Genomic DNA, 17460 nt, shown 5'->3' with positions numbered 1-17460 from the left:
GCCGCAAGGCGGAGGATTAGCCTACTGAGCCGCGGCGCCGGCCAGACATTGATATTCTATACTTGATCTTAGCCAAAAGGCCGAGAAGTGATTGAGACACTAATATTCATAGCTGCCAAGCTGCACTCAGAAATTCAGAGCTTCCGATCAGCTTTTTAGTCCACCATCCTCAGGCTAACAAAGGAGCCTCGTAAATCCAAACTAATCCCCTAATATGAAAGAAACCAAAGGAAAAAAACTAAAAACAAAGTTTGAGGAAACACACCTATGTAGGGAAGCAAAAATTCAAGAACTATTCTATTATTATCCTTAAAGAGAGAAAATACTGCAAACCTGAAACAAAAATAGCGTACTTTAAAAAAAAAAAAACAACATACAGAAAAAGCACTTAGGAATTAAAAACATCACAACAGAAACAAAAAATTCAGTAGAAAGCTTGGAAGATGAAGGTGAAAAAAAAAAAGAGATGAAAAATGAGAAACACAAAAGAAAAAAGAAGACCAGCATAGGAGATTCAATATCCAAATAACAGACACTTCAAAAGGAGAGTAGAGAAAAAAAGGGACGCTTCCCAGAACCAAAGGATCAAAGTGAAAAAGCCCAGAACCACCACCAAGGCCAACTGCTGGAAAAGTACTGCACATGGAAGACAAACAGAAGATCCTAAATGGTTACGTATGAAAGCCCAGGAATCAAAATGTCATCAAACTTCTTAACAGCAACACTAAACCACAACACCTTCAGATGAAGTAAGGATCAACTGGGAGGGCGGAATAAAGACATTTTCAGACAGTCAGAGCCTCAAGAAATGTTATCTGTCGTGCACTTTACTCAGGGAAATAATAAAGATGTCCAATCATAACAAAAAAAAAAAGGCAGAAGTTGTGCAATAGGCACAAAAATAAAAGGAATCGAGGAGAAATTTCTTCAAAATTAAACTGCCTGATATGTCTGACTGATGTGTCTCAATGTCTTAGGAGATTTAGACAACTGGTAAAGACCTGAGATAGAATTACCAAGTACACAGATTTTGGGTAAACAAATTTGCTGAGTAAAATAGAAGTGCACAAGAAGAAAAAATACAGTTTTAACTTCTTGAGTGATCTATGCATATTATTTGCATATCCATAGGGTAGCTGTAACTTTATAGAGGAATTCTTTAAGTAATGACTAAATTAGGGGCAAAGAAGAATCAAGCGTATTACTATAGAAGCATGCTACTAAGAATCACTAAGAGGGGCCACAGCAGGTTAACCCACTGCTTTCAGCATCGGCATCCCATATGGGTGCTGGTTCGAGTCCCGGCTACTCCACTTCCAATCCAGCTCCCTGCTAATGGGCCTGGGAAAGCAGCAGAGGACATTTCAAGAGCTTGGGCCCCTGCACACATGTGGGAGACCCAGATGAAGATCTTGGCTTTGGCCTGGCCTGACCCTGACTGTTGCTGCCACTTGGGGAGTGAACCAGCAGATGGAAGATCTACCTTTCCCCCACCCCACCCCCAACACCTCTCTGTGACTCTGCCTTTCAAATGAATAAAAATAAATCTTTAAAATAAAAAAGCTAAGTATTAAAAACATGCTATTAAGAATCAAGAAGATAAATACTGAAGTAACTCGCTAAAAGTTGGAAAGTGGTGACTGCTGGGGACTTCTTTTCTATTGGCCAAAGGTCCTAAAATAAAGGACACAAAATACATGGTTACTGGGAAAGTCTGATGTGAAGAATCCTCAAAATGCACCAAAGGCCCCACTCCATTCACTGCTCCATATTCCTTTCCTGAAAAATCCTGGGTTGGAGAAGCTGAGTGAAGCTGAACGTTCTTGAAAATAATGGGGTGCACTAAGCAGCACAACTGACATTTTAGAGAGAACAGCTCCGTCTCAGTGAGAGCTACCCTGTACACTGGATGGTTAGCAGCACCCCTAGTATGCGCCCAGTAGCAACCTTTACCCACTGTGAAAACCAAAAATGCCCCCTGAGATACAATCACCCCCAGCTGAGAACCACTGATATAACTGGCAGGATGCCAGTCCTACCCACCCCCTCAACTGAAAACACCCTCAGTGGCATGGAAGAAGAAAAACATAACTTTCATTTCCAAAAACAACTTTAAAAGCTGGTCAGATCCTTTACCATTCCATGCATCCTTTTCCTCTTAGCATACTAACAAACATGGGTCAGGGTTGGCACTGTGGCAGAGCGGGTGGAGCAGCCGTCTGCAGTGCCGACGTCCCATAATGGGTGCTGGTTCAAGTCCCTGCTCTCCACTTCCAATCCAGCTCTCAGCCGTGCCCTGGGCAAGCAGTGGAAGATGGCCCAAGTGCTTGGGTCCCTGCACTCACGTGGGAGACCTGGAAGAAGCTCCTGGCTTCAGAATGCCCTAGCTCTGACGCTATGGCCACCTGGAGAGTGAACCAGCAGATGGAAGACCTCCCTGTCCCTCCGCCCCTCATCTCTGCCTCTCTGTAACTCTTTCAAATAAATAAAATAAATCTTTAAAATATTTAAAGAGATAGAGAGGTTTTCCACCCACTCCCCAGATGGCCACAACAGTTGGAGCTGCGCCAATCCAGAGCCAGGAGCCAGGAGCTTCTTCTGGGTTTCCCACACCAGTGCAGAGGCCCAAGGACTTGGGTTATCTTCTGCTATCCCAGGCGACAGCAGAGAGCTGGATTGGAAGAGGAGCAGCTAGGACTAGAACCAGCGCCCATATGGGATGCCAGCGCTTCAGGACAGGGCTTTAACCCGCTGCGCCACAGCACCAGCCCCAAATAAATAAATCTTTAAAAAATAAGATGACCAAGGAAAAATGAAGCAACAAGTCAGAGATAGAAGAAAAGGGGATGAAAGGATGGGATTCCACCCTCTCAGATTAGCACATGAAAAGGATGGAAGTAGAGCAGACTTTGAATTATTTCTAAGCTCTAGATAACTTCTGCCGTCATCATCCAGGAGAGAACGCTGCCTATCCACTGCGTGGGGAACCCAGTCAGGAAGGCAGGAGAAGGAGCAGCACATGTCACAAGATCAACTGCTAAGTGAGATTTCTAACCTGTGGGTTTGCCATTCAGAAAACACTTAAATACAGAAAACTGAAGAGAACAGGAATTACCAGAGACATTTTACAAGTCTTGCAAGAGATGGTTTAAATTATAAACAAAGTTTCCAAAAGAAGGAAAGCCCAGAAATAGTAAACTGATCTTGTATTACCTATCAAGTAAAGCAACAGCATCACATACTAAAATAATTTGGAAAAGAAAGAGCCTCAGGATGAGTTACAGAGGACGCGGAGGGAATGTGTGCCACTTGCCTAACAAGAAACCAGAGATAATGAAAGCTACAAGCTTGGACTGATCCAGAGAACTCTCAAGAGCCACTAAAAGAGTAAAGTGTGCATGCTAAACAACTTTGTTATCAAGATGCAAACTGTTTTATGGTACACCCTCCAAAACAATTCTCCAATCTAGCCAAACGCCATCACACGTCATCAAAGAGAGACAACTGTGACAGTTAAGAGATAGCATTTTATCTGTTTTAAATTTAGTCATCAGAAAGTGAATGACAAGAAGTCTAAACTATAATCCAGACTAAGAATCAAATTGTTTCCAGAAGGGATAACAAATTAATACCACAGGCTCAAGAACCACGAACAATCTTTAGTTCCAAATCTGCATGTAAAGATTAATTGTGGAGCTTGTGTTGCAGCATAGTAAAGCTGTTGCCTGTTAGTAAAATGGTACCGTCCTCCTAAGCCCAGCCTGGCTCACTAGAAATCAGGTGACACAATGGCCCAATCACAAGCGTCAACTCCACCCCCACTCTAATGGGATTTGCCGCTCCCACTTCCTTACCTCTGCAAAGCTGTGTAAGACCTGTTCTCCTAGTACAGCCTGCTGTACTCTCCCGCAGAGAGAGGCAGCCTGTTGGGTTTCCCCCACCCAACAATAAACCTCCTCTACTCTGGTGTTTGGTGTGTTTCATGGTGACCTTTCACTACCTGCAAAGCCAGCATTCCATATGGGCACCATATGGAATATGTGGAAAAATAGTGGAAATTGGCCTGCAATGCTTGGGCCCCTGTAACCATGTGGGAGACCTGGAAGAAACTCCTGGCTCCTGATCAACCCCGCTCTAGCCACTGCAGTCATTTAGGGAGTGAACCAGAGGATGGAAGATAACTCTCTCTAGCTCTACTTTTAAAATAAATAAACTTTAAAAAAATTAATTCTATATCAATGTGTCAGTTACATGTTGTGCCACCTGACACAGTGCAAAAGCTAACTATGGGAGAGTTAACAAGCAAGCAGTGGAAGATGGCCCATGAATGGCATGATGTTAACAACAAAATGACAAGCCACCTCCTCTCAATCCACACTACAGAAGGGATTAAACTTGATCTCCCACTCAAGGTTCCTTCCACAAAGAAACTGGGCTCATTTATGACATAACATGAAGCCAAACGAAAGCATCTCTCCCACCAATATTCTAATCTGCTTTCTTGGATTCAATTCTCGCTACAACACAAAAAATTAGTGTATATATATATATATATATGAAAACAAGAAGTGGGAATAAAGTTAGAGGGCCTCTCAAGTCACATATTTAGTTCAGCCTAAATGCCGCAGACCCATGATCTTCAAACCGCAGTGTGTGGGACCCTGGGTGAACATCATGTCTCAGGGCACTCAGAGGCACAGGATAGCTGCCTAGTGTTTTCAAATCTACACAACGATTTGAGAGCTAAGGACCTATAGCATAAATGGACACACACGATGCAAAATGCAAACTTTTCCATAATTTCTAAGGTAAAGCAGGAAATCATAAAGCTATCTGTGCTCAGAAGGAGATGCTTTGAAGTCTCCCCCAAGACTGGGGAAGGGGAGGCTGAGGAGTGTATGTGCTCACTCTCCTGTACTGTCACGGAGAGAAACGTCACAAAGCACATCACTCCTCAGCTCCTTTCACCACCCCAACACTTACTTACTGGGTCTCATGAACTTTCTTTATTCTCATATGGAACCCTTCTACTCCATCCTGCCACTATCTTAGTCCAAGACCCTAACATCTCCATGTAGACTAAGTGAAAAAACTTGTCTAAGGTTACAGGCCCTCTCTCAATCCATCATAGATTATGCTGGGAGACTGCTCTTATTTTAATTTTACTGAATTAAACAAATCCTATGAGTAAGAACAACTAGCACCACCGTCCACCAAGCACTTTACATCTATTATCTCATTTAATCACTCAGACTGTACAGTAGCTCTACTTCACAAGGGAGAAAAGACTGATTGAATAAACCATCCACAGGGACTGAGCTAACGAGTGCAAAGGAGCTGGAATTTCGGCTCATGTCTCACTCAAAAGCTTACTATTTTCTCAGAAGTCACTCTGTCCAAGTCATTGTACCAAACATGAAGGGGAATACACTTCTAATCTTACGCTCAAAACTCTTAAAGATTTCCGACCATCTATAAAATGAGCTCAAACTTAAAAAAGCACTGCCGATCTACAGTTCCCAGCACTGCAAACTGCTCTGTAGCCAAGCAAAACTCTTCTCTATTCCTAAAACATAAAACTCTCGTTGAACTCTGGAAATTGGCCTGCAATGCTTGGGCCCCTGTAACTATGTGGGAGACCTGGAAGAAACTCCTGGCTCCTGATCAGCCCAGCTCCAGCCACTGCAGTCATTTAGGGAGTGAACCAGAGGATGGAAGATAACTCTAGCTCTACTTTTAAAATGGAATATTTAAAGAAACCCAACCTCTCCCTTAAAGCCCAGCTGAAGCCATATATCCTTCATAGAATCTCCCTCAGGTTCATGACAGCCCTCTAATACAAGACACTTGAATCAGGGCAAGATGAAAGGTCTGAACCACTTAATGGTCGAAGATCTCTGGGCACAAAACTACGCCTCGTTCTTTCTCCCTCAGACACACATATGGGCAGTCACCCAATTCCCAGTCTACTGCTGTTCCCACCATCGCACCGAGGCATTTAACTGGACCTCTATTACAAAGGATTTGTAATACACCTGATTTATCACTTTGCTCACACTCAGCTGGCTCCCGTTCCACCTGCTACTGCTCCCCAGCCTTTACTTCTCTCCTTCAGAGTGCATCTCACTGTTACAAAAAAAAAAAAAAATAAACTGGGGAAAATAAGAAGCCGTCAAGTGTGCATCCCTCCCCATCCACGTAGAACTATGAGGGTGCTTCAAAAAGCTCATGGCTTTTTTTTTTTCCAACAGTTTACTTTGGTGACCAAAAAAATCCGAAACCCATGCACACTTATTTTCACAGCACACACTCTGCCTGACCGCTGGAAGACTCCCATGGGAGTCAGCTGTACATCAGCCCCTCCAATCTCAGGGTGTCCCTGTGCCTTTCCCCCAGCTTCATTTTCCCACCACGTCCTTGCTTCCATCCTCTTTTCAATCCTACGCTCCCAAAGTCTTTGTTTCTCTCTCTTATCTTCAGTCTCTCCCTAAGGCGCCATCCCCTCAAACATGCTCACTTCTCTCATCATTAATTCCCAAGCGTGTACTGAACTATGTGCCAGGCATTGTTCTGTGGGGTAGGGTGACAGACAGGCTCTCTGAACCCAGGGCTCACCATCTAGCGGATGGGGCTGACAAACAATAAATCCCTGAGCATGAAGGCTCCTGACAAACGTGAGCACCACGAGGAAAACAAAACAGGGGTTTCCGCTGAGGTGAGGTTGGAGAGAAGAAAATGAGGGGGTGACTCTGCTCAGAGTGGTGTGGGGGTGACATTAAAGGGGCAGAGGAGGAGCCTGGCGCGAAGTAACTTAAGACAGAGAGCACACAATATACATAGGAACCACGCTGATGTGTCTAACGCAGAGCTAGGAAGGACCTCGTGACTGGAACAGGAGCCTACGGGGGCAGTGGTACGAAAAGGCAGGCTGAGTGGCAGGCCCTGCCAGGTCTTCCAGCCTGGGTGTTATTCTACCCTCAACAGGAAGACACTGCAGGGAGTTACACGTCCTGATCATTTTCAAACCTCAACTCCGCAACAATCCCACCACCTTTCAGGGCCACATAATTAGCAGTTCCACAGTTGGGAATGATTGCTCCTACTCTGTTAACTGCCTCAACATCTGTACTGAATTTATGTCAAACACATACCGGCTTCAAAAGAAAGGTCAAATGAGAGGGTTGAGCGCACCTGTGCTTAACCAGCTTGATAAAGCACATTTTACCTGTTGATTTCACTTCATTTCCTGGGACACGCTGGGGAACCACGGTCATGTTCTTTTATGCTTTCCCAGACTCTGAACTTCTACTCACCCCAAAAATTCGAGCTCACCTCGACAAGCTTCTTCAAAGTCCTGAGTTATGTCCACCCAGCTCGTGTTGCTCTTCTCCATCTTTTCGGGGATGCGGAGTTCCCAGCCTGAATCATCTTCATCGACAGACGCTTTCATCACCATGACGCCTGGAAAAATTAACAGGTGTAAGAGTGTGCAGCTTGCAGGGCAAGAGTAGTTGCAAAAAAAAAAAAAAAAAAAGTGTGTGTGTTTAAGGGCTGGATCGAAGTCTTAGAAACTCTGTAAGCACAACTCTAAAGTCTGCAAACCCTACTGCAAAAAAAAAAAAAATCACGTTTTATACTACGATCAACGTTCATTAATACTACTTCTGCCCACTTCCTAAGAGCCCACCATTGAGTTTGCCTTGCCACACAACCCCGACCACTAGCCCCAGAGGCCCCTCCCCGCGGCCCAGGACCCCCACCCCCACCCCCGTCCAGGCACCGTTCCTGGGCCGACAGCCCCGCGGCCGCGGCGGGACCCCGGCCCTCGCTCGCCGGGCCCAGGGTGCGGGCGCACCCGAGGCGGGCACTCGCTCCGCGGCCGCCGCGCCCGGGGCAGCCCGGCCCGACCCCACGGGGCGCCGAAGCAAGGACAAGGGCTGTCGCCGCGCCGGTCGTCGGCCCCGGGAACAGCGGGCGCGGCCAGGGCCTCGGCGGGCAGCCGGCGCCGCAAGGGTGACCTGACGTCCCCGGGGTCCGCCAGACGCCCGGTGTGTTGGGGGGGTAGAGGGCGGCGGCTCTCCTTAGGCCCGAAACAAGGGGGTCTCAATGGCACCACAGAGGCCGCCCATACCTCCTTCTCCCGTGGCCACCCGCGCCGCCACGCACCGTCCGGACCACGGAAATAACGACGCCCCCGCCCCCTCCCCGCTCAGCCCAGCCCGACCGGCAGCGTGCGCGCATGCGTACGCCCGGCGCGCGCGACCCCGCCCCCTCTCCCTTACTCTCGGGGAGTTCGCGCTCCCCCGGCCACACCCCCTTCCTCGCTTACAGCCGCGGCTCGACTGATGGCGGCCATCTTCTCTTCTCGCGGTATTAGAGCGAATCGCGAGACCGGAAGCCCGGGGGCGGAGCCTCAGCCGTCAGAGCCCGCCCCGTCCCGCAAGTCTCCCTGGGAAATTCTTCGAAAGGTGACGCTGGGGCGGATGGAGGCGGTGAAGATGCGCTTTGACTTCGGTGCTTGCCGGCTTGAAGGATCCGCGCCGCTCGGAAGCCCCGTCGGGTCGGGCTGCGACTGTTTTCTGGGAGTGACGCCCGCGGGATTCCTGAGAGGAAATTAGAAATAAATTCCTTGCGGAGCCAAGCCCGCCATTTTCTTCCGGACTGCCACATGACTTAAGAAGTGATTTTTTTTTATTTTAATTTTTTAAAAGATTTATCTATTTATTTGAAAGAGTTATACGGTGAGAGTGGTTGGTTTATTTATTTAAGATGTATCTGTTTCTTTGAAAGAGTTACACAGAGAGTGGTCAGTTTTTAGATGGGGTTTCTGTGACGAGGTGGGCGCTGGTAGGGCACCCACCTTGACCACCGTCCGCCGGTCAGAGTGGCCAACATGGAGACGGCAGGACAGCTGGGTCTCTCCTGCAGCTGCGGAGTGGAACAGCCACTTGGGAAAATTCCTTATTTTCCTAGAACCACATCCTTGTCACATGACTGGTAATTCCACTCCCAGGTAGTTACCTGGAAAGCAAAGCCTACATCCACACGAAGGTTTCTACGTTAATGATCATAGCAGCTCTATTATTATTATTTTTTAAGATTTACTTATTTATTTGAGAGGTACAGATATATATATAGAGAGAGGTCTTCCATCCACTGGTTCACTCCACAGATGGCCACAACGGCTGGAGCTGCGTCCATCCAAAGTCAGGAGCCAGGAGCTTCTTTTAGGTCTTCCACACCGGTGCAGGAGCCCAAGGACTTGGGCCATCTTCCACTGCTTTCCCAGGCCATAGCAGAGAGTTGGAATGGAAGAGGAGCAGCCAGGACACAAACCATATGGGATGCCGGCACTGCAGGCGGTCGCCTAACCCGCTACACCACAATGCTGGCTCCTCTCATTTTTCAGTCTTATGTTTACTGTAACTTGAGAATACACAGTAATAAAGTTATAAAATTGTTAAAATATATTATCCTCTAACCTAATTATCCTCTGTATGTTTATATCAGCATTTTAAATATAGTGTTCTGTTTTCTGACACATTATTTTTAGACATTTCTATTATGAATTGCTAATAGCCACTGTTAGCTAGTCTTATTGTTTTGTTTAAATAAAGGCATTTTTGAAACAGAAAACTACTACAAGGGCACTTTGAAAAGTTTGAGGGAAATGGAATTTAAAGATGATTTGGGTGCGTAAATTTCATGACAAATGTGCATTACAAAAAATGCATGATTTAAAATTTTCTGCACCAAAAGCCTATTTTCCAAGGACTTTCAGAGTACCTGTGAACCGGTGGGCATCTTGCAGCAGATTAGGCTGTGCCCACATCCCATCTGGCAGTGCCTGGGCAGAAGTCTTGTCTGTGTTTCCAACTCGGCTTACTGCTAATGCATATCCTGGGAGGCAGCAGATGAAGGCTGAAGTAACTGGGTCCTTGCCGCATACATGGAAAACGGCTTGAAGTTCTTGGTTCCTGCCTTCGGCTTGGCCCTATCTGGGTTATTGTGGGCTTTTGGGGAGTGAACTGGAAGATGGAAGATAGATTCATTCTCTCTCTCTCTCTCTCTCTCTCTCTCACTCTGACTTTCAAATAAATAAGTAAATCTTAAAAAAATTTAAGTTGGGTGGAGATATGAAAATATTTATCAAAAACATATCCTCATACAAAATGTATAATTTCAAATAAGCATCTGATTTTCATAATGTCACGTTAGGATGATGACAACTATGTGTATATTTATTTTTTTCTAGTCTGGTTATGTTCTCAATTGCTGCTCTAAAAAAACAGTCACACTGCTTCACTGACAGAAAGTATCACAATTTTTCAATTAAGTTCTCTGTTGATGGGTGTTTCTAGGCCTTTAATATGTGAACAGTGTTACCATGAATAGCTATGTAAATATGCCCTTTCATTGTTTAACCAGCCTATATATAAGGAAAATTCTTTTTTTAAAGATTTTATTTATTTATTTGAGAGGTAGAGTTACAGACATAGAGAGGGAGAGACAGAGAGGTCTCATCCACTGGTTCACTCCCCAAATGACCACAACAGAGCCAGGAGCTTCTTCCAGGTCTCCCATGTGGGTACAGAGGCCCAAGAACTTGGGCTATCTTCCACTGATTTCCCAGGCACATTAGCAGGGAGCTGGATTGGAAGTGGAGCATCCTAGACACAAAGCAGTGCTCATATGGGATGCTGGCACTGCTGACAGAGGTTTAGCCCATATGCCACATTGCCAGCCCTGCTAAGTGATTAAAATAGTATCTCAGTAGAATTTTGCTAAGTGAGTTAAGTTTGGCTTACACCTGTCCCTGTTCTTGGGAGATCAAATTTTACCCATATAGCATAAATGCATAGTAAACTGAACCCTATCTTGACTTATAAACAAACTGTAGCCTAACCTAAGAGTATATCCTTCAGACAACTCTTCAACATATGGTGCTGGGAAAACTGGATCTCCACATGCAGAAGAATGAAGCAAAATCCCTACCTTACACCTTACACAAAAATTTACTCAAAATGGGTCAAAGACCTCAATCTATGACCCGATACCATCAAATTATCAGAGAACATTGGGGAAACCCTGCAAGACATTGGCATAAGCAAAAGAGTTCTTGGAAAAGACCCCAGGGGCACAGGCAATGAAAGCCAAAATTGGCAAATGTGATTACATCAAATTGAGAAGCTTCTGCACTGCAAAAGAAACACTCAGCAAAGTGAAGAGGCAACCAACAGAATGGGAGAAATTATTTGCATACCATGCAACTGATAAAGGATTAATATCCTGAATATATTAAGAGCTCAACAACAAAACAAATAATGCAGTTAAGAAATGGGCAAAGGACTTTAACAGTCATTTTTCAAGAAAGGAAATCCAAATGGCCAATAGACACATGAAAAAATGTTCAGGATCATTAGCCATCAGGGAAATGCAAATCAAAACCAAAATGAGGTTTCAACTCACCCCAGCTAGAATGTCTTTCATACAGATATCAACAAACAACAAATGCTGGCGAGAATGTGGGAAAACAAGGTACCCTAATCCACTGTTGGTGGAAATGTAAATTGATACAGCCACAGTGGAAGACAGTATGGAGATACCTCAGAAATCGAAATATAGTCCTACCATATAGCCCAGCCATCCCACTCCTGGGAATTTACCCAAGGGAAGTGAAATCAGCATAGGAATGAGTTACCTGTATCCCCATGTTTATTACAGCTCAAATCACAATAGCTAAGATATGGCATTACCACAAATGTCCATCAACTAAAGACTGGATAAAGAAATTATGGGATATGTACACCATGGAATACTACACAGCAGTAAAAAAAAGTTGAAATCTGGTCATTTGCAACAAGATGGATACAACTGGAAAACATCATACTTATACTTAGTGAAATAAGCCAGTCCCCAAAGGACAAATACTGTTTGTTCTCCCTGATCTATGATAACTAATAGAGTACCTAAAAGGTAATCTGTAGAAGTGAAATTGAAACTTTGAGATTTAATGACTTTGAACAGCCTTCGTCTCAACTGTTGAGGAACATTTTTTTTTTTTAAATACAATTTGTTGAACTCTTTATTTAGTATAGAGTTGATCATATGTGTATAAAGTTAATTGAAATTAGATCTTGGGGCCAACACTGTGGCCTCACAGGTAAAACCACTGCCTACAGTGCAGGCATTCCATATGGGCACTGGTTTGAATCCCAGCTGCTCCACTTCTGATCCAGCTCTCTGCTATGGCCTGGAAAAGTGGTGGAAGATGACCAGTATTTGGGCCCCTGCACCCATGTGAGAAACCCAGAAGAAGCTCCTGGCTTCTGGCTTGGGATCAGTGCAACTCCAGCTGTTGTGGCCATCTGGAGAATGAACCAGCAGATGAAAGACCTTGCTCTCCATCTCTGCCTCTCTGGAACTCTGCCTTTCAAATAAATAAATAAAATTTTTTAAATAGATCTTAGTAAAAAATCAAAATGGGACTAGGAGAGGGAGGAGGAAGAAGCTAGGAGTGCAGGTGGAAAGACAGATAGGGTGGGAAGAATCACTATGTTCTAAAGTCGTAATTATGAAAAGCATGAAGTTTTTATACCTTAAAAAAGGTTTGGGGGAGAGGGAAGAGTATACCCTCGTAATCAAGTAAATAGTCTCAGCCAATCACAGCAGTTGAGCTTCAGCCAATCACAGGCTCCCAGCCTATCAGACCATGTCCATATAAGACAAAAGCACCATGACCTCATGCCTGTTTAGGGCAAATGCTAGCTACAGGCAAGCAGGTTGTTCATGTAACTTCCTTTTCTCTGGCTATTCACATAACCTGCACATGTAGGGGAGGGGGATGCATTCTAAACCAACTTACTCTGAAACACTGCCATATTCTGGAAGGATTTTCTTGCTCAAATAAACCTTGCTAAATTTGACTCATTTCACATTGTTTAAAGATGGAGTGTGTGAGTGAGTGGAAAGGCAGAGTGACAGAGAGAAACGGAAGAACAGAAACAGAAATCTTCCATTTGCTGGTTCACTACCCAAATGGCCTCAACACCCAAGTCTGGGTCAAGCCAGAGCAAGGATCCAGAAACTCCATTCATGTCTTCCACATGGAACACAAGTAATTGGGCCATCATCCACTGCTTTCCCATTCACATTAGCAGGAAGCTTGATTGGAAGTGGAGGAGCCAAGACTCCAACCAGCACTAGGATATGCAATGTAGTCATTGCAAATATAAGCTTGACCAGCTAAACCACTGTTCGAATAAATATCTGTACTTGCCTGTTTATAGCAGCACATCTCACAACAATCAAATATAAAATCAGATTAAGTGTCCACCAGAGGATGAACCCCTAAGGAAAAAGAAGAACATACGACAGTGAAGTATTATTCAGTCATAGAACAAAAGGCACTCATTTGCCACACTGGACGAGATTATGTTAACTGAAATAAACCAGGCGAAGAAAGACAAATACCACAAGATCTTGCTCATATGGGGAATATAAAAGAGTTGATTTAATATAATACGGAGTAGAATGGTAGTTACCAGAGGCAGGGATAGTTAGAGGGGTTGGGAGAGTGGATGGAATGTTGGTCAAACCACACACAGTTAGAAGTAATTTCTAGGAATCTATTGTGCTGCATGGTGACTATAGATAATGATGATATGTTCTTGAGAAATACAAAGAGTGCATGTCTTTCTTTTTTTGAGAGGTGGCATTACAGGAAGAAGGAGAGACAGAGAGAGAGGTGCTCCATCCACTGCTTCACTCCTCAAATGGCTGCAATGACTGGAACTGGGCTGATCCGAAGCCAGGAACTTCTTTTGGGTCTCCCATGCAGGTGCAGAGGCCCAGGCACTTGGGCCATCTTCCATTGCTTTCCCACATGATCAGCCAGGAGCTGGACTGGAAGTGGAGCATCCACATCATACATACACTTTAAAACATTGTACTATACATAATAAATGCCTGCAATTTTATCTGGTCAATTTTTTAAAATAAAGTAATAAATAATTTTAAATATATTTTCAGTAGAGTCATGAAATCCAACTTCTAAATGTCATTTATCTATTTTCATGTAACTTTAGGTAGATTTCCATAACACACATGAAACAATAGCAACAACATGTGTTAACATTTGTTGAATATACTATGAACTAAGATATTCTGAGCAATTCCCACAAAAACTCCTATGAGGTTGCCAGTATTATCTCTATTTTGTTGAATACTTATTTGTCTATTTATTTTAACAACAGAGTGGGAGAGAAAGAGAGAGAGAGAGAGAGAGAGAGAGAGAGAGAGAGAGAGAGAGAGACATCTTCCAGCTACAGGCTCACTTCACTACAGTCAAGGCTGGAACAGTCTGAAGTCAGGAGCCAGAAACTCCATCCCGATCTTCCACATGAGTGGCAGGGGCCCAAGATAATATTTTTGTCACAATCTATAAACCACACCTAGCTTCCCTGATTATTAACATTTTATATTAGTGTATTTGTCCCAATTAATGGACCACACCCAGCTTCTCCTATTTACTTTTTATCCTGACTCCCTCTATCCCTTCTACCTCTCCCAGCCTGTCGTGGTCAACGTTCTGCGCTCAGATTAAGTTTTTGTTTTTTGGTTTTTAAGCTCCCACACATGGGTGAGAACATGTGGTATTTGCCTTTCTGTGTCTTGCTTATTTCATTGAGCATGATGTCCTCCAATCCCATGCATTTTGCTGCAGATGATGGCATTTCATTCTTTTTATGGCTGAATAATATTCCTTTCTTTATGTGTGTGTGTGTGTGTGTATTGCATTTTCTTTATCCACTCATCTGATGTTGGACACCATAGTTGATTCCATATCTTGGCTATCATGAACAGTGCAGCAACAAACATGGTGGAGCAGGTGTCTCTTTAATACAATGGTTTCATGACTTTTGGTCTCTATACCCAGTAGTGGGATTGCCAAATCACGTAGCAGCTCTAGTTCCAGTTGTTAAAGAAATCTCCATATTGTTTTCCATAGTGGCTGTACCAATTGACATTCTCACTTAACAGTATTTGATATTTTCTTCCTGACACAGACAAGATTGACAGATCAATAGCTCTTTCTCAATTCCATGTGGGGTGGTGCATGGCCGTTCACAGGTGGTGGAGCGATTTGTCTGGTTAATTCTGATAACGAACGAGACTCTGGCATGCTAACTAGTTGCATCATTCTTGAGCGTTTTTTTTTCTTTTTTTTTTATAATAGCCATTCTTTTTCTTTAAAGATTTTATTTATTTATTTGAAAGTCACAGTTACACACACACAGAGAGAAGGAGAGACAGAGAAAGAGAGAGGTCTTCCATCCACTGGTTCACTCCCAAGTTGGCCGCAATGGCCAGAGCTGTGCTGATCTGAAGCCAGGAGCCAGGAGCTTCCTCCAGGTCTCCCCATGCAGGTGCAGGGTCCCAAGGGCTTGGGCCATCTTCCACTGCTTTCCCAGGCCATAGCAGAGAGCTGGATTGGAAGTGGAGCAGCTGGGACTCAAACCAGCACCCATATAGGATGCCAGCACAGCAAGCCAAAGCTTTACCCGCTATGCCACAGTGCTGGCCCCTGTAGTCATCTTTTTTAAAAACCTGAACTTTTTAGATTTCCATACTGCAATATTTATGAACGAAAAGATGGAAGGCCTAGTATTTGTTTAAAAATCATCCCATACGGGGGTCGGCGCTGAGGCTCACTATGCTAATCCTCCGCCTGCAGTGCCTGTATCCCATATGGGCGCCAGATTCTAGTCCCCGCTGCTCCTCTTCCAGTCCAGCTCTCTACTGTGGCCCAGGAAGGCAGTGGAGGATGGCCCAAGTGCTTGGGCATCTGTACCGCATGGGAGACCAGGAAGAAGCACCTGGTTCTTGGCTTTGGATTGGCGTAGCTCCAGCCATAGCAACCATTTGGGGGGGTGGGGTGGTGAACCAACGGAAGGAAGACCTTACTCTCTGTCTCTCTCTCTCACTAACTCTGCCTGTCAAATAAATAAATTAAAAAAATCATCCCGTAGGACTCGAGGTGAAGACTTGGAGGGGGGATAAGATTGGTCAGTAATTGTGAAAGATGATGATGGGTATGAGTTCATTATACTGTTCTACTTTTGGGCATACTTCATTTTTGTCACAATAAAAGCCTTCTAAGTGAGAAATTAATAACTATATTTCTGTCCCTGTTGCCTTTATCTCCTTGGAGGAGGAGGTGATAATGGCTCTATGGTTATCATGGTCCCAGTGATAGGAGTAACAGGAAACACTGCACCAGCATGTTGCTACAAGGAAAAGCATGCTGGTGTGGAAACTACAAAGTAAGTGGAGAAATTTGCCCCAGCCAGTGAGTGAACCAGCACCTGAAAGATCTCTCTCTCTCTCTTTGCCTTTCAAATAAATAAAAATAAATAATAAATAAATTTAAAATCAACTTCCCTTAAATGTTACATCAGTTACTCTTCAGAGACCTAAATTCTTATATTTATTACAATTTTATTACAGTAACCATGAGGCATATTTCTCATTCAGCCAATGTTTCAGTTAGAAAAAAAATGACATATTTATGGGAAAAGATATGAAAATAACCAATAATCTCCTTCACAGAGATGATCTTTGTTCACACCATATGTATATACTTTTCCAATCATATACGCACACATATATATGTCTTTATTTGCTTATGTAAATCATCAGATTTTTTTCTCATTTGTGTTTATTTTTCAAAAACTATTTATGTTTCTGAATCCTTTGCATGTTTTCTTTTTTTTAAAGATTTTATTTATTTATCTGAGAGGGAGAATTACAGACAGAAAGAAGGAGAGACAGAGAGAGGTCTTCCATCTGCTGGTTTGCTCCTCAGTTGGCCACAACAGCCGGAGCTGAGTTGCCCGAAATCCAGGAGCCAGGAGTTTCTTCTGGGTCTCCTATGCAGGGGCAGTGGCCCAAGGGCTTGGGCCACCTTCTACTGTTTCCCAGGCATCAGCAGAGAGTGGATCGGAAGAAAAGCAGCTGAGACACGGAGGTTTAGCCTACTATGCCACAGCGCTGGTCCGTGTAGGATTTCTAATTCTATTCATTTCTTATTTTATCCTGACTAATGTCTTTTCAGGCTACTCGGGTATCCTCTCCTGATTTCTCAAGAGGAACCGATTCCCTTAGTTTTACCACTTACACTGAACAATGACATTTGAGACCATGAAGCTGGGCTCCGCACAGGGGCCCGCAGAGCCATTCACATGCCAAGTGCTTTCCCCAGAGATAAGCAGCTTGACCCTTTTTTTTTTTTTTTTAGATTTTATTTATTTATTTATTTGAGAGGTAAGTTATAGACAGGGAGAGGGAGAAACAGAGAGAAAGGTCTTCCATCTACTAGTTCACTCCCCAGTGGCCGCAATGGTCGGAGCTGCACCAATCCGAAGCCAGGAGCCAGGTGCTTCTTCCTAGTCTCCCACA

General features: G+C 44.1%; 1 protein-coding gene across 1 annotated transcript in view; it reads right to left on the bottom strand.

Annotated features, from left to right (window-relative positions):
* The window catches only part of LOC133772012 (N-alpha-acetyltransferase 35, NatC auxiliary subunit), an 85098-nt gene extending 76884 nt beyond the window's left edge, over nucleotides 1-8214 (bottom strand). The window contains exons 1-2 of the mRNA XM_062208518.1: nucleotides 8132-8214; nucleotides 7333-7461 (exon numbers count right to left, since the gene is read on the bottom strand). Of these exons, the coding sequence (XP_062064502.1) occupies nucleotides 7333-7456 (124 nt within the window). The 5' untranslated portion in view covers nucleotides 7457-7461; nucleotides 8132-8214. The remainder of the gene's footprint in view (nucleotides 1-7332; nucleotides 7462-8131) is intronic.
* Between the last annotated feature and the right edge of the window lie 9246 nt (nucleotides 8215-17460).

This window comes from Lepus europaeus, chromosome 12, assembly GCF_033115175.1.
Source record: "Lepus europaeus isolate LE1 chromosome 12, mLepTim1.pri, whole genome shotgun sequence".
In the NCBI taxonomy this organism is placed as follows: domain Eukaryota; kingdom Metazoa; phylum Chordata; class Mammalia; order Lagomorpha; family Leporidae; genus Lepus; species Lepus europaeus.
This window is presented reverse-complemented; position numbering and strand designations above follow the sequence as displayed.